Here is a 16703-nt window from a genome sequence, read left to right as displayed (position 1 = left end):
AAGAACACTGGCTCATGCGCATAGGAATCCTGCAGCACAGACGCATGTGAAAGCATTTGCACCGGCAACACATGTACTGCCATTCAGACATGGCGAGCTTGCACACAAGTTAAAAGTGGTAGCTGGAAAAAATTCAAATATTTACTTATTGACATTTATTACCCATTTTGGAAGAAACAAGGAGTCACATTCTTTAAAGCTGTGCTCCTGAGGAATATTCCACACAGTAAACTCAAATGGTCCAATCAAGAACATGTTCACCATACCTACAGTTCATGGTTCAGTTTCAAATTCAATGTACGCTCTGGTCACTGTTGACAATTTCTTACAGAATCAAATGTCGTGTACTTTTTGTTTTACTTATTTTATCAGGCGCTATCACACATCCTGAATCTGTACATGTACATAAACATAGACATATGTATCAGAAATATCTGCAACATACATTTTACAAGGATATTGTAGAGAAGAAAATATTACCTGTGACTACAATGTTAATTTGGCAGGTCCGTTGTTGGTTTGTACCAGAATCAAAAGCCGTAACGCTGACAGGCACAGTAAACTGACCACTTGCCGGAGCAGTCACTTGGTATGCTCTTGGGTTGCTTATTTGAACATTATTAGCGACGAAAGTGTAGAATACTTGTCCTGTGTTGCCAAATGCCGTTGGTTCCGGTATATTAACGTTGACAGGTGAGTTGGGTGTGCCAGAAACACTTACTTGAGGCTGACAGGTGATTTGGAAACCTATCGGTGCAAAGATTTGAAGAAAAAAAACATCGCAAAACCTTCGCAAAACAAATTAACTGACTCGATTTGATTCTAAACACTCTATCTTTGTTGTCACCTGATTGGTGTATATTCCATTAATTTGAATTGTTCGTTACTATAATCATAATGTTTGGAAATAAATCCAATCAAATTCAATTAATCAAACAAATTAACCGTCACATTAAAATGGAGTGAACTAATTGCTTGACCTATGTGATAAAAATACAGTATACAACTGGCTTTTGTGTTCTATTAGGTTCGGCTCTTGTATCATTATTTATGCAAAAACAATGCGTCTTCTATTAAAAGCAATTAATCTAACATCATTATGTGGCTACCCCTGTAGACACTTAAGAACTGACAGGATTTGGAGACCAAGGTCCTGGCAAAGAAGTGTTAGCGAGAAGAAAAGCAAATAAATAGAATTTTCATTTCAGAATGGGTATACAGTGGAACGCCTCTATAACGAACATCGTGGGATCCACAGAAATTGTTTGTGATAGCGATCATTCCGTATAGCGATTGTAAGCTGCTGGTGTTCCGGTACTCCATTTTTAATAAATAGCGCCCTTCAGAACTTCACCCTGCACGCCCTGGTGGTTACTGAAAGATGACTTTGAACGCATGCCCACTATTGAATTATGTAATTCCACAGTTTTTTAGCTTACAGCCTACAGCAATGGGTGGCTTTCTCCTTCTATTCCTTGGGGAAATAATAGCCACTTGTTACTCTTCTGTTGACATTTTTCAACAACAATGTTCGGTACATTTTGTACAGCAACAATCGGGAGCCAAGCACGATGTTCGGTAAAGCCGAATGTTCGTTATAACAGTATAGCAACGTTCCACTTGACATTGTATTGAAGCGTTCTAGCTTGATGTCACATTACAAGTGTGTATTTTCACACATTGCAAGCACATGTTAAATCTTTTTAACTTGAAAAACAAGTGCCCAAACACATTTCGACTTTTATAAACAACGTAGATCCCAAAAATATCAACCATGATTTGCTTCTTATGGAAAAATGACTTAAGACATTGATATAGACCAGAGGGTAGATTTTCACAGCTGTGTTGTATTCTCCCTCCCCCTGCCCATTTCGGCAAGGAAAGTGGTGTAAATATATGACCGTTGAAGTGGTTTTGGTGGCAAGCTGTCACCAATCTATAGTTTTGTAGACATACCACCAGTAGGATTTTCACAAGTAGTTCCGGTGAATCCAGTAGGGCACTGGCAGCTGAACGTATTAACAGCGACTGAACATTGTCCTCCATTCTGACATGGATTTGGTGAGCATGGATCTGTGTGAAAATCAAGTCCCCCGCAGGAAAAACATCAATTGACTGCTGATCATCCCAAGTCAGGGAGCATTTCATGTTTAATTTCTAATAACACAGACAGCCATGTAGAGATGAAGAATTAGCTTTGGGATAACTTAAATAATTCATGCATTACAGTCACATGTGATAAACCAAACCTACTAATCACGCACAGGAAATTTCAAACCACACAATTGTTTCTGATCAACTTTCAGTCATACAACACAATTCAAGGTTAAAAACAGTGCAACTTTTGTTTGACTTAATTATCGATGCAACATTTTGACATAACAAAGCTGAGATTAATTTTTTTTTTTTCAAAACATTCAACGATAATGAAACACTAACTCTCAGGGAGAAGTCAGTTTGGTTCAACTGCTGTATAGGGACCTCCCCTCCCTCAAAACCCTTTCCTTGGAAAGAAGGTAAAAGCACAACTGCATACCAACGCCTGGAGTAATGCTCAGGACAAATGTACACTCGGCCACGTTTCCGTTGGAGTCCACTGCCCTGTACCTAAAGCTGCCGGAGAAGGGCAGGGTGGTGTAGAAATTTTGCCCAGTGGCACTTCCGCCAATGAGCCGATAGCCCAGTGTAACAGCGCCCACGTTATTGGAGTAGGTGGGGTTGGGCAGGGTGTATGTGGTACAGTCTTGGCCAGCATCAGCAGGTATACTGACTGGATTTGGGCACTGCACGGTGAAACCTGGAGGCAACAAGAAAAGAAAAGGCACACATTGTTATGAACAAGTTTGAAGTTGAGATGGTCAATGAAGGAGATGATCAATGAAGGGATAAAGTCCATCACAAGTCCAGTCACAAGTCCATCACAAGTCCAGTCACAAGTAAATCACAAGTTCAGTCACAAGTCCAAACACAAGTCCAGTCACAAGTCCAGTCACAAGTAAATCACAAGTCCAGTCACAAGTAAATCACAAGTCTAATCCCAAGTCCAGTCACAAGTCCAGTCACAAGTAAATCACAAGTCCAATCACAAGTCCAGTCACAAGTAAATCTCAAGTCCAGTCACAAGTCCAGTCACAAGTCCAGTCACAAGTAAATCACAAGTAAATCACAAGTCCAGTCACAGTAAATCACAAGTCCAGTCACAAGTAAATCACAAGTCCAGTCACAAGTAAATCGCAAGTCCAATCACAAGTCCAGTCACAAGTCCAGTCACAAGTCCAGTCACCAGTCCAGTCACAAGTCCAGTCACAAGTCCAGTCACAAGTCCAGTCACAAGTCCAGTCACAAGTCCAGTCACAAGTCCAGTCACAAGTAAATCACAAGTCCAGTCACAAGTAAATCACAAGTCCAATCACAAGTCCAGTCACAAGTCCAGTCACAAGTCCAGTCACAAGTCCAGTCACAAGTCCAGTCACAAGTCCAGTCACAAGTAAATCACAAGTCCAGTCACAAGTAAATCACAAGTCCAATCACAAGTCCAGTCACAAGTCCAGTCACAAGTAAATCACAAGTCCAGTCACAAGTAAATCACAAGTAACAGTGGATGAACAGTAAGGAAGGAATGCCTTTGTCAATGTTGATCTGAATAGCTTGTGAGTTGAATTGGGTCTTGTGATGGATTGCAGAGACTAGTGATGGTCTCGACTACATCCCTGGATCAATGCATGGGGAAAAGGTTTATGCTGCTCTGTACAAAACCAAAATCGTCAAATTTTAAACATTTTAATCCCCCTTCACTCCCACACTCTTTTGTCCATTCCCACTCCCTGTGACCTTTGATCCTTCCCCTTTCTGGTCCCTCCCCTGTTCATACCAGACCCCTTGTGGTTTGCCATCTCCCTTTGTTTCTTTGTTCTCTCATCCACCCTCCCCTGCATCTTTCCACACCTTTCGCACCTAATCCTCCTTTTGTGTTTCTTCTTTCATCCCTGCATGTTTGTGTGCACCCCCATGTTAATGTATGTACCTCTGTCATTTCTGTTTTAGCCTCTGAAGAAGAACTTGCTAAGTTCGCAACGTCAGGCCACATTAATTTTTAGATTTATATATTTCAGGTCCACCCAGTCAGTAAGCAGTTTGCAGCAGTCTTACTTTTTCAAATTTTAAACATGACATGTTCCTCTTCCAACTTGTTCTGGTCGTGTGCCTGGCAGGCTTTTTCTTTTCTGGATTGGTATCTATGCTGTCGCTAAGACAATAGGAACAGAGTCTGAACAGCTGTTATGGAGTCAGTCACATCAATCACAATTCAGATCACAGGTAATAGGGGACAACAATCAAACTTAATTCAACTTGACTAGAGACCGAAATCTTGCGATTGCATGATTTGCGATGACTTTTGATTACAAACTCTAGAAAATCTGCCAATACCTCCTTGTCTTGTAACAGTGACCTGGAAGGTACAGGTTGCCCGGTTGCCAGAATAGTCTGTGGCTGTGTAGGTCACTGGAGTCATACCCTCTGGGAACGGTGAGCCAGACAGACGGTCGCTCGACACCAGAGGCGGCCCTTGGTTGTCGGATGCTATTGGGGGAGACCATGTCACCCGGACAGTGGTAGCGTCTCCACTGATAATAGCGGTGGGAGCGTTTGGACAGGTGATGCTCGGCATCGAATTATCTGTGACTGCGCTTCCTGATCATCACAAGAAAAAAATATAACACCATGTTTTCAACAATTTTAATGTAAATCAAAGATCAACAATGCAGCACAATTAAATATTTTGTAAAATGTCCAAACCAAGCATCTCTGCCTCTAGAGTTTGTGCACAAATCTTTCCTGAGCAGTGACACATGCAGGAAACAAAACCTGGTTCATACTTTGCACAAAGTGAACGCGAAACATCTGCAGTGGAATTCGCTGGAGTTGAAAAGGAGTTCATCTTCTGGGAATCCACAACACCAGCACTTTGCTGTGAGTAGTAACAGGCCTTTAGTAACAGTATTTAGACAAACCAAATACGCAAGGCCAAGAAAAGAAACTGCAAATTAGTAGGAAAGATTCACAAATCAATTTTACCAGTAACCAAAACATTGAAGGAGCATTTGGCCAAATTTCCAGCAGCGTCAGCGAAGACGTAGATAACACGGGTGGAGGTTCCGGTTTGGAAGGGCGTAGAATTGGGAGTGTGCGTCTGGTAGAACAAGGTTCCGCCAAACACCTGCGGCTCAGTCCACGGAACGTTGACAACTGATTGGGAGCCGGCATCAAAAGCAAAATCGCTGGGACAGTTGAAGACTTGGGGCGGCGTCGTGTCTGAATGAAAATTGGAGACCAGTTTCAGTTCAGTGGATCGGCAATATCAACAATCAGAGCATAAAAGTGGAAAAGCTAACATTTGTTACAAATGTACAAGTTGCTAGCTTTGCATTATCAACACTCTTCAGAGAATTATACTGCATGAGCACATACACAAAGAAGTCTTCCAAATGACATATATACATTCACGGTGCTTTGCAGTAATTAACCTTACGCAGTAGAATCGGTCAACGCAGCTTGCAAAATATTGTCCAATTACATGATATCCAAATGGATGCAGAACGCGCAAAAATTGAGACACACAAAACTAAACGTACACAATTCTACAGGATTGTCTAGAGTGTTGGATTCAACACGCAGGCAAGAGGATAAATAAAAATGGAGATGCTTTCTAATTTATCAGCATTTTGAAGGCAGTGAAATGCCTTTTTAAGGACAGCCTACCTCCAGCTTGAGTTTCGCAGAGATTGCCGCTGAAACCAGCAGCACATTGGCATGTGAAGCTGCGGTCACTTGAAGAGCACGTTCCACCGTTCAGGCAAGGGTTGGGAACACATGGATTGGCATCTGATGGACCAAAGGAAAAAGTACATTCTGTTAAACTTTAACAATTGCCTTTAAAACCTAGCACTTTGGCTTGCAACACTGGGGCTACTGGTACCAACACTAGGGCTGCTATGTAAATATCTGAAATTTTTGTACAGTTTTCAATCATCCAACATATCAAGTATATAAACGATACCTTTTTGGGACTTGAGTTACAGAGCTTGTATCAGGAGCTTGCGACACCGTCAGGGTGTCTTTTTCAACTGGCGTTGTTGAGGCCCTCATGTCACGTGACCAAGCTTGGTCACACGACAGGAGGCCCACATGTACGACCGCCTCCTGTCGTGTGACCAAGCTTGGTCACGTGACGGTCACGTGAGGGCCTCAACAATGCCAGTTGATAAAGACACCGTGATGGTGTCGCAAGCTCCTGATAAGATCTCTGTAACTCAAGTCCCAAAAAGTTATCGCTTATTTACTTGATATAATAGTGGAACAGAACACTTTCATGCTCGATCCAACATATCTTCTCCTGTAGCTACGGCACAACTGAGCCCACTTCCCTGGCTCTGGTAACCGAAGAATCCTGCACTACGATCGCCAATCTCTGCCTACAGCTCTAGCAATGATACTGTGCACTCACCCCATACGGGTCATTCCATAAATCTAGGTTCCAAGGTGGGACATAATTCCCGTCCCTGTAACCTTGGTACTTTATACTTTGCCATTCAAGTGTCATCAAGAATGACTTCAAATAATTTGTTATTTCTTGGGTTAGTAATTCGCTATTTATATTCACTCTTGGAGAATGACTGCGTTAATAAAGGAGTGGATCTGAATTAAAAAATCACAGATGTCTAATGAAAACTGGGGAAAATGTGGATCTCCAATTTATGGAACGACCCATATGTGTACGTTTGCACAGGTCAAAATTCCTTGTTAACCAGAGCGTGAAGTTAGGAGTGGACATTCACTGACCATTCATAATGTTCGTCTGGTCAAATGCTTCTCTCTGATACCTATTCTTGAAGGATGGACAGGATTGAGGGTGTGGGGTGGTGTGGGGAGGGTGTACACTTCACCTTGTACCAAGTACTTACATGGTATTTCGCAGTGTTGTCCGAAAAATGATGGCTGGCATCTGCACCAGTAATCCACCGACTGCAGATAGCTGTTGTAGATGTTGTTGCACGTCCCACCATTAGCACAAGGTCGGGGGAGGGAGCCACACACGTTCATTGTTGGTGCATTGGCTATTGAAGTTTGGTAGAAAAAGACAATTGTACTGCTCACGTCTTTCTTTCCAAATGTTTGAATGTTTTTGCAACATTTCTACAAGTCTTGGTCGCGTTGCTTATCCCATTTGGTCTATTAATTACGTTCTTTTTACACTAAGAAACATTCACTCAACACTGATAACAGCCAACCCCCCTACACATATTCTTGATGCATCTTTATGTGTACAGAGTTATTCAGTTATTTCCATTATCTTATCTGTGCCATGTGGCTCCTGGAATTGTGTATGCCCCCAGGAAAGCCGAGGGTGACATTTACACATTAGGTAATTTCAGGAATGACATGAGTTTTCAACTTTTGCACATGTATTTAATTCAAAAGTTCAAGGAATTGACATGTGTGTGTGTTCGTGCACTAAATACACTCCGCGGGTCAACAGATAAAGGGAGAACAACGGATTCCTTTTCAACTTAAATCGTTAATTTTTTGGTTGAAAACGGTCCTCAATTATGTGTTTGTGTGCTTAGTCTATGGGAGAGTGTTATATTACAGGGACAAAGGGAAAGACAATGCCTTGTCCTCAAGAGTTATGTAAAGTACACACACACAACTTGGGGTACATTTCCTACTAGGGGTGGTGTTTTTTAACCGTGTCTTATTAAGCAGCAGAGGAACAAATATTCCAAAGTATTTGAGAACGATTATGAGAATGTGGTCGGCATACACAAGTGACATACTCTGCAGATGTATGTCCAAGCAATAAAAAACAAACAAAAACAACAAAGTTTCTTCAAGTTGGTTTGCTTCTAAATGTTTGGAAGGCGTAAGTGTTTAGTAAGGGCACGGATCCTACACAAAAGGATAAACGACTGTTCTGAGCTCTCTTACAAAATGCACTGAGCAGACTTGCCTTAATTGGTTAGACGCGTGATAACGGGCATTAATACCCGTTGGCGCGTAATCGCGAATTTTCCAGATGTGCCATTGTGTTGGTTTTTTTGCATGACATCTAAAACTGAAATATTCATAAAACTGTTAGCAAAACTTCTCCTTAAGTAAGATGTAATTGTTTCAAAATTGTTAAAGAATAAATACTTCAGGATATAACAGATGGTATTGTGCAGTTTTTGTCGTCATAGATGAAGTATTTACCCGGGAAATAAATGTCAAATTTCGAGGAGAACACCGTTTATCCAAATTTCGTTTTTAATTAGGCTTTCATAAAAAAGTTTTTGAGAGATATAGTCCTGAACCAATGAAACAAAAGCGATATTTCATAGTTCATTTTAAAGCTAAAGATATTGTGCTCGGCGTTAACATGGTTATGTAGTTATCACTTATCAGAATTCAATAATAAAGGCCAAAAACATAGACTCATGATTATTCACAAATATAATTAGCTGGCTTGACAGACTTCGACACCAGATCGGGCGCAGAGCCCTGCAAATCTGAAAGCCATCCCGCGCAGTGGTCTTTGTTGACAAGTATTCATGGTATTTGCCACCTGTAGCAGTACGGGCCGTTATCACGCGTCTAACCTGGAGTTTTGCCGAGTCATTAATCCTTGTGTGTAGGATCCGTGATAAGGGGAACAGTGAAACTACTTACTTGTGGGAGTGTTGCAGTTCATACCAGTCAGGAAAGTATTGCAGTTGCAAACGTATTGAGCTTGGTAGATCTGAGGGCTGGAACTGTGGTAGCTATTGGAGCAGGTGGAACCGGATTGGCATGGATTGGACGCACAGGCTGAGGCAGCACCAACATCAGCTGAAAAAACAAGACAAAAGGGAGCAGAGAGTGCATACACAGATATACAAGTAGTCATTGGACTTAGCCCGTTCATTCAGTGGCGCACCCAAGGGGGGCTTGAGTCCCCCCCCCCCCAAGAGGTTGTCAATTTTTTATATTTTTTTTGGTTTAAATTGTGTTTTCAGTCCCACGATTTGACCTTGGTGATATGTATGTGGCATTTTTGAGTTGTATAATAGGGGTGTAAGTGACGCCACCAATGTCAAAATAGTCCGCTCCATAATTTTTTTCTGTGGCCAAAAGTTTTGAGCAAAATATTTCAAAAAAATGGTAGTTCTACAAAATTTGAAACAAAAAAGTGAGTCCCCCCCCCCCCCCAAGCCAAGTCCTGGGTTCGCCACTGCGTCTATTGGCTTGACTAAACACCCTGTGAAATTATTCCGTCTGACTTGCTGTCATTTAGAAGAAATCAAGTGATGTAGGTGATTTCCAACAATCAGTCAAATGACTGAGTTTTGGAAATCAAGAGTGATTCGGATGAAATTGTGTTCTGTGATCAAAATATTGTGCACAGTTTTTCACTGTTTTCTGGAAAATGTAATATCCACTGAGCTGAAACTTCAACAGGTTAGGTTTGAACATTCTTCTTTGGATTTTGAGTGGTGTTATTATTGGAAACAAACAAAATGCATGAAAAGCAAATGATCCTATATGTCTTTAAGAAGTGCTTGTGTTGGTGAGCCACTCACATATAGATACCCCACAGTTGATGCCTGTGTAGCCTGATTGACATTTGCAGGTATAGGCAAAGTCACCGTCCATGTTGATGCAGTCAGCGCCATTCAGGCACGGGAAGCTGTTACAAGGATTGGACCTCATAATGATCGCTGAGAACAAAATAAATAAAAAGCGTCATGATATTTGGGTCAAGTTATGCACATGATAATTAGTGTCCTGTCAATTTTCAGGCACAAATTCTGTCAGGGTTACTTACGTAATGATTTAGGATGACACTGAATGAATTTGAACGAACATTCACAAATAAAACAGTCACAACATCGTGATGTCCTAATTGATTGTAAGTAAAGAATAGGGGGAGTGTGTGGCCTAGTGGTTAGGGTTCGTGACTCTTGATCAGAGGGTCCGGGGTTCAAATCCAGCCGCTGGTCATACATTGTGTCCTTGGGCAAGGCACTTCACCCCATTTGCCTCTCTCCACCCAGGAGTATAAATGGGTACCGGCATTAGCTGGGGAGTAACCTGCGATGGACTAGCATCCCATCCAGGGGGAGTAGAAATATTCTCAGTCGTTTCATGCTACGTAAACCGGAGATAAACGCCGGCCTGATGAGCCACATTGGCTCGGGACAGACTTTACTTTTTAAAGAATGGGATCAAGCATCCTGTGAAAGCATTGGACCTTACATGCCATCATTTTCAAGAAAAGAGTAATTACAACAGCCAATATGCACAGAATGCTTAAACATTCGGGTTGCCTGGTCGTTGCCTCTTGGCATGATGTCACAGGGCACATTGTCTACAAATCATACAACCTGGGACTGAAGATGGGTCTCAGGAAGAATAATTTTTGGGTCTCCTCCTTGGATTTATTTCACCAAACTTAAGATGCATTCAAGACGTCCTAAATTCCTTAAGCGATGACGCTGAACTGGTCTTAACTTAAGATCAGTCTAAGGGTTGTCTTATCTCATAATTATGCGTTTTAATTTGTATATTGTCTCAGTGCAGTCTTTTCATTAAAGGCGAGTTTTGGCCTAAGGGTACATTTTCGTAATAGTTTCGAAGCTAATAGTTTCAAAAACTGCTGTAGAAACAGTTATGAGAAAGTTTCTGACACACAGTAGTTTTAATAATAATTTATATCTAACTTCCAAAACTTAATTATAGGCAGTAATTCGGGCAGTGTAATGCTATATAATTACAAGCAGACACTAATTATTTTCCAGGCAAGTTCTATGAACGTGCGTGAAACATGCGTTTACTTGTTTCTTATCAACGACCGTTTACTCCAGCGGTGAAAACAAACACCAAACAGCCGTCAAATTGGCAATTTGGTCCTCGTCCAGTAAATAACAATTGCCTTAACTGTATTTCCATTACGTCCTGCTTGAGATGTGTTTAGTGAAACCGATCCTATGACGTGTCTTAGCTAGGATCGATCTTAGAGCGGGGACTCGTCTGATGTCCTAATATGAGTCGCTAGATACATGTAAGATGAGTTTCATGAAATCAACCCCTGTCTCCCCAAAGCTGGCACTGAAAACCACAATGTGCTCTACCTTCACAGTGTAGCCCTGTAAATCCTGATGAACACTGACACACGTAGTCATAGCAGGTGTTGGCCCTCAGCATACATACTCCGTTATTCTGACAGGGATTCGGAAGGCAAAGGCTTGGAACAGCTGCAAGAAAAACACACATCCTTATTATACTGGCTCAACTGATCAAACTTGCCGAGGCTAACTGATCGAGGCGGATTTCTTGCAGAAGTACCCGCTCAAAAGAGATTGGAGGACACCTTATGGACAATGTTCTTGCTGTGCTACCACAAACAGGTGTGTTCTAAGACCCCATTTACACAGGGACTGCGGCCTTTGAGCCTCCCTTGTGCAACCATAAAACTGGCCAGGTCACCATTGCAGGCTCAACGGAGGCCGAATAGTTGCCTAGGTCATTTAAAGGTGGTACACAGGATGTTCAGACATTGCCATGGACGCCATGGTAGCCATACATTTTTGAACGTGTTCAAAACAGTTGCACAAAGATCGCCAAGGAGGTTGGTTGCTCAAAGGTGGCTAAAATGAGGCAGAAAGGAGGCACAAGCATTACCGTGCACAAAGGTCCTTATGGTCGCCATGTACTAGATCCGTTCTGTTGCCAATTTTACCATCAATCTGAGCAATGCTTCTGCCTCCCTTGTGCCTCAAGGGTCGCCTAGGAGGCAGAAGCATGGCAGAATGGTCGACCAGTGATCGCCGTTAGTTGCCGTTGGTCGCCGATGATAGCACAGAGGAGGCACAGAGGAGGCTCAAAGGTTGCCCAAACATTGCTCGCGAGTCGCCTATGTTACCTATAATCACGTTGGTTGCCATAGGTTGCACAGGGGAAGCACAGGGGAGGCAGGCAAGTGTCTCAGTGGATGTACACGTCGCTCGTAGCTCGACATGCAAATGCCAGAAAATTGCAGTTTTGGCTGTTCAAGGGAGGCACAAGGATCGCGGCTGGAGCTGTTACATAGAAACAGGATTTTCTGGGTTTAGGCGACCATTGAGCATCCTGGCCATTCATAGGTGGTACAAAGGTCGCAGCCCTGTGTAAAGGGGGCCTCACGTCAAGACGCAGCATGTGTTTAGCACATTCAGATAAAAATTGGGGCATCCACATTCTGCGCCATGCAAGCCACATCTAGTACCCCTACGTGGGTGCAATAGCCAATTAAAGTTGTGTAAGACTATTTGTATTTTTCTTATAACTCACCTAACTGACAGTTGTAGCCAGTAAAGCAGCCAAGGCATCGACAGGAATAGGCTGTGCAAGAGTTCTGGACGGCACTGCAAACGCCGCTGTTCTGACAAGGGGAAGCACTGCACGGGTTGAAGACTGAGAACAAGACAATGCCAAACAAACAATGGGTTAAAGAGTAGTCTAGTTTGAAATGTATGAGGTCTAAAATGTACTTTTGGTGCATCGGATGTTAAAGGCTGCCCTTCAGCCGTCCATATCTGTGTCCAAAAAATGTGGAGTATCAATCACCGACCAGAGGACTACAAAACGGTTGTCAGAGTGAATGGTGCAAAGTACCAAATCATAAAATCTAGTATCGAAACAGGATTGAAAGCAAAATTGGCTTGGTTCTTAGGCAGTACTTGCATAAATGGGTATGGACATGGAGATGAAAGGAGACAGAAACATCCTTATTCTTCAAAGGAGATAACTCTCTTCCGAAAAAGACTGGTCACCTGGAAGAACAAAATTGCACAGACCACGTAGAATCTTACCTTCGTTGCAGGTAGCTCCACGGAAGCAGCCTGAGCAGGCGCAGGAGTACTGGAGGCATGATGACCCAAAAGCGCTGCACACTCCGCCGTTCTCACACTTGTGATTTGCACAGGCATCCACCTCTGTTACACAGGAGACATAATGATACATCAATAATGCCCCCTCTCTGATTAGCCCCTCCCCTCCTACCCACCAACCCATTCCAATAGACCAATCCATTGAGCCCGCACAGTTGCATTCTGACAAATCACAGCCGTATTATGTCCGACAAACGTAAAAATGTATGACGTGCAAGGCTGAAACATGCAGGACAGCATTGGAGTCCTAGGAGCACGTGTTAATTGCCCAGGAGTGCAGTGGGCAGTCCTTACTGGATGAGTGTATTGTGGCTCCAGAATACTAACGAACACCGCCACCTAGTGTCATATAGTGTCCAGTCCTGACGGCACTGAAGAGCACTGACGGTTGGCAGAAACTTGCCTATCCCACCCTCCCCTCCCCTTGTCAACATTTTTTGCTGGGTCAGTTATAAATTGGCATCCTAAGTTGGCGGTGTGAAGTTTTGAGTCAGACATGCCCATGAGCGCCCTCTCGTCTCATTCCTGGTTCCCCCTTTGCTAAACAGCTTCCTCAGAGTAAAAAGTGAAGTCCAAACTTGGGTTATCCCTTAATTCAGGTAACAGACATAAATCAAACATCTCACATGGCGTACAGCTTCTTAAAACCGGTCTTGACATTATCGACTTACGCTGGTCACAGAAACGTCCATAGTTGCAAGTGCTGCACTGGCAAGTGTAGTCAACACAGGAACCAGCAACGGGAACGCATACACTGCCGGATGCACACATGTTATTAGCACACGGATTCACACCTGCAAGAGAGGACAGCAAGGGAACTATATCAGCACTATTCTGTAATGCAGACCTAAATTTCAGCTAAACTTCTGCACCTAGAACCAACTTTAGATTAAAACTGTCATGTTTTTGTTATTACAAATTTTGATTTTGTAAATCCCAAAGATACAAAAAGGCACATGTAATAGCTCATGATGACTGGTCATTCAGAATTTCAGTGCCCTGTGTTTGTTAGAAAAGTTCTTGGTAATAATGATAACAAATCACAACTTTCTGTTGCTTAAAAAATATCATTTGGACAGCTTACCACAGAGTATCTCAGTGTTGTAGTCAAGTCACTTGGGTCGAGTCTGACTCCGAGTCTGACTCACTTGGGTCGAGTTTCGAGTCCGAGTCTCCAGTCACTTGGGTCCAGTAAATGTCTTGAGTCACTTGGGTCGAGTCCGAGTCTTGAGTCACTTGCATCGAGTCTGAAGGTCTGAGTCACAAATAACTTGGGCTGAGTCCAAGTCTCGAGTCACTTGAATCGAGTCAGAGTTCAAGTCTCGAGTCACTTGGGTCGAGTCTGAGTCCGAGTCACTTGGGACAAGTCCGAGTATTGAGTCACTTGCATCGGGTCTGAAGGTCCGAGTCACAAATAACTTGGGCTGAGTCCGAGTCTCGAGTCACTTGAGTCGAGTCAGAGTTCAAGTCTCGAATCACTTGGGTCGAGTCTGAGTCCGAGTCACTTGGGACAAGTCCGGGTCTTGAGTCACTTGCATCGAGTCTGAAGGTCCGAATCTCAAGTCACTTGTGTTGAGTCCGAGTCCGAGTCACAAATAACTTGGGCCAAGTCCGAGCCTCGAGTCACTTGAGTCGAGTCAGAGTTCAAGTCTCAAGTCACTTGAGTCGAGTCTGAGTCCGAGTCTCTAGTTATTTGTTTAAAGTGCAGAGTCACGAGCCACGTTTGGAAGAAACAGATATGCAGGGATGTTCATGTAGGTGATATGTAAGCGATGCGATATGTAACCTTAATTTAAAAAAATACGAACTTACCCAGTTGACAATTCTGGCCAGAGAAGCATGGTGGACACACGCAATTGTAGTCGTTAGTACCACGCCCAGTGGGAACGCAGTTGCCTCCATTCTGACATGGTGAAACAGTACATGGGTTCTCTGTGGAGAAGAAATACACATACACAAACCATCTTACTCACACTGACTGCCCAGATTGTTTTCTAGGTGGAACAAATGTTTACTAATCTACTTTTCGTAAAACTTAGGATCAATAGTTGCCCACAGGTAACCTGAAAACATTAGACCGTGCATGATGTCTGAAGCCTGTCTTTATTTATGTGCATCTACCATTTTTTTTCTTTTCTATTGTCTAAAGATGTCAATAATAAGTTAATAAATCCTGCTTGCCCTGTTTTGTCTAGTTTATGTCAATGCAAACTCAAGCTGCCATTTTCAAGCAAATGCCACCATTGACTGATTGTTTTCGTTTTTATTTGCACATCATAGTACTACGAAACCCCTTTTTATTCAAATAAATCAACTGTGAATTCAAGTAAATAAAACGTTTTTCTTTCCAAAAAAAATGAAGGAATATGATACAAGCATAGTAGCAGAAAACTTACGGACGAAGATGTTGACTTGGAAACTGCAGACAGCCGTGCGTCCCCCTGCGTCTCGCACTGTGTAGGATACCTGTGTGGACGGGTTTGTGAAGCGCGTGCCCGCTGCTGGGGTCCGGTCGGAGATGGTCGCTGAGTTAGAGGCATCGTAGAACTGCGGCTCTGCCCAGCTCACCAAGATCCCCTCAGCGGGAAAGTCCAGCACAGAGTACTGGATGGTGCTAGGACAGTAGGTGAAGACGGGTGCAGTGGTATCCACTGAGTGGGAAACAGTGTCAGGACAAAATGAAGTGTGATTTACAGAGACATGCTGCTGTCTCAATCTTACAGGGGGAGAATCTCCTTTGTTGGTGGCAGGGGTATGTGAAAACAGGGGTGAAAGGTTGGTAGAGGTCCACATGATTAGCTGGAATGAGAAGTCAATTTTGAAGATTTGGCGAATTTATGATGTATATCAAAGCAGAGAGTGTGAACAAACCTAAACAGGACTAATAGCAACTTGAAAGAACATTTTGCAATCAATGCCCCCTCTTTATTTATTTATTTATTTATTTTTGGGTGTGGGGTGGGAAGGTGTTTAATCTATGGGAGAACACCCTTTCCTTCACAAAGACAAATCCTGCTGATTGTGCAGCTGATAAAAATAAAACAACTTTTTATGAACTTTTATATTCAATTCATGTTCCAATCATACACCCAATTGTGGACCTCATCACAGCGTATGCAGAGTTTAGTACACCAGGGAAATGGACCTCTAAAGAAGTGGCCTTGGCCACTTGGAAGAAAGCAGATGAAACAATAAAGGTCTTTGTGTATTCACAGTTGATAAGAAACTTTAGAACTGTGGTCAAACTCCTCAGCCGTTGACCCTCAAACCCTAGTGATGTTGGATGTCTTCAACACCTAAAAACAAAGAAATTCATGTAACTAAGCCCAAGTGGTACGGTGAGGAAATCAGAAATTCATGCACTCACCAACGGTGACAGTGACAGTGAAGGAGCAGGTATCTGTGTTGCCGGTCACATCTGCAGCCTGGTAACTGACGACGATGGGTGCTCCCGCGGGGAAATATGAGCCAGAGGGTCTGTCCGTAAGCAGGGTGACAAAAACTGGCCCGCCAGAGGAATCTCCTACAGTAGGCTGCTGCCAAGAGACGAGCGACCCGCTTGCAGTGCCAAGCTCCACGGTTCGGGTGATGTCAGCCGGGCACGTTATTGACGGATTCATTCGATCAACTGCAACAAGAAATTTTTGGTTTGAAACAGATGTTCATAACAATGAAATTATTACACACACAAAAAACAGCACAAGCATACCTCTAAATGAGCAAAGAATCTCAAAAACAGATTTAAAAACAGAGGAACAA

At 42.9% G+C, this 16703-nt stretch overlaps 1 protein-coding gene across 14 annotated transcripts in view; it reads right to left on the bottom strand.

The window, feature by feature from the left end:
* LOC119737309 (mucin-19-like) overlaps positions 1–16703 on the bottom strand; it is an 87184-nt gene that overhangs the window by 32815 nt on the left and 37666 nt on the right. For 12 of the 14 annotated variants that reach the window (XM_038211552.1, XM_038211559.1, XM_038211554.1 and 9 more), the window contains 16 exons: positions 16312–16572; positions 15341–15595; positions 14757–14876; positions 13616–13738; positions 12867–12989; positions 12346–12468; positions 11148–11270; positions 9597–9734; positions 8707–8865; positions 6963–7115; positions 5761–5883; positions 5077–5313; positions 4429–4692; positions 2537–2797; positions 1957–2073; positions 481–747 (listed from right to left, as the gene is read on the bottom strand). In XM_038211552.1, the coding sequence (XP_038067480.1) occupies positions 481–747; positions 1957–2073; positions 2537–2797; positions 4429–4692; positions 5077–5313; positions 5761–5883; positions 6963–7115; positions 8707–8865; positions 9597–9734; positions 11148–11270; positions 12346–12468; positions 12867–12989; positions 13616–13738; positions 14757–14876; positions 15341–15595; positions 16312–16572 (2847 nt within the window). The remainder of the gene's footprint in view (positions 1–480; positions 748–1956; positions 2074–2536; positions 2798–4428; positions 4693–5076; positions 5314–5760; positions 5884–6962; positions 7116–8706; positions 8866–9596; positions 9735–11147; positions 11271–12345; positions 12469–12866; positions 12990–13615; positions 13739–14756; positions 14877–15340; positions 15596–16311; positions 16573–16703) is intronic. The other 2 variants (XM_038211560.1, XM_038211561.1) reach the window with 2 other exon arrangements.

Source organism: Patiria miniata, unplaced genomic scaffold (genome assembly GCF_015706575.1).
Source record: "Patiria miniata isolate m_02_andy unplaced genomic scaffold, ASM1570657v1 HiC_scaffold_3, whole genome shotgun sequence".
NCBI classification, from domain to species: domain Eukaryota; kingdom Metazoa; phylum Echinodermata; class Asteroidea; order Valvatida; family Asterinidae; genus Patiria; species Patiria miniata.
The sequence above is the reverse complement of the archived record's forward strand: the minus strand, read 5'-3'. Positions and strand labels throughout refer to the sequence as shown.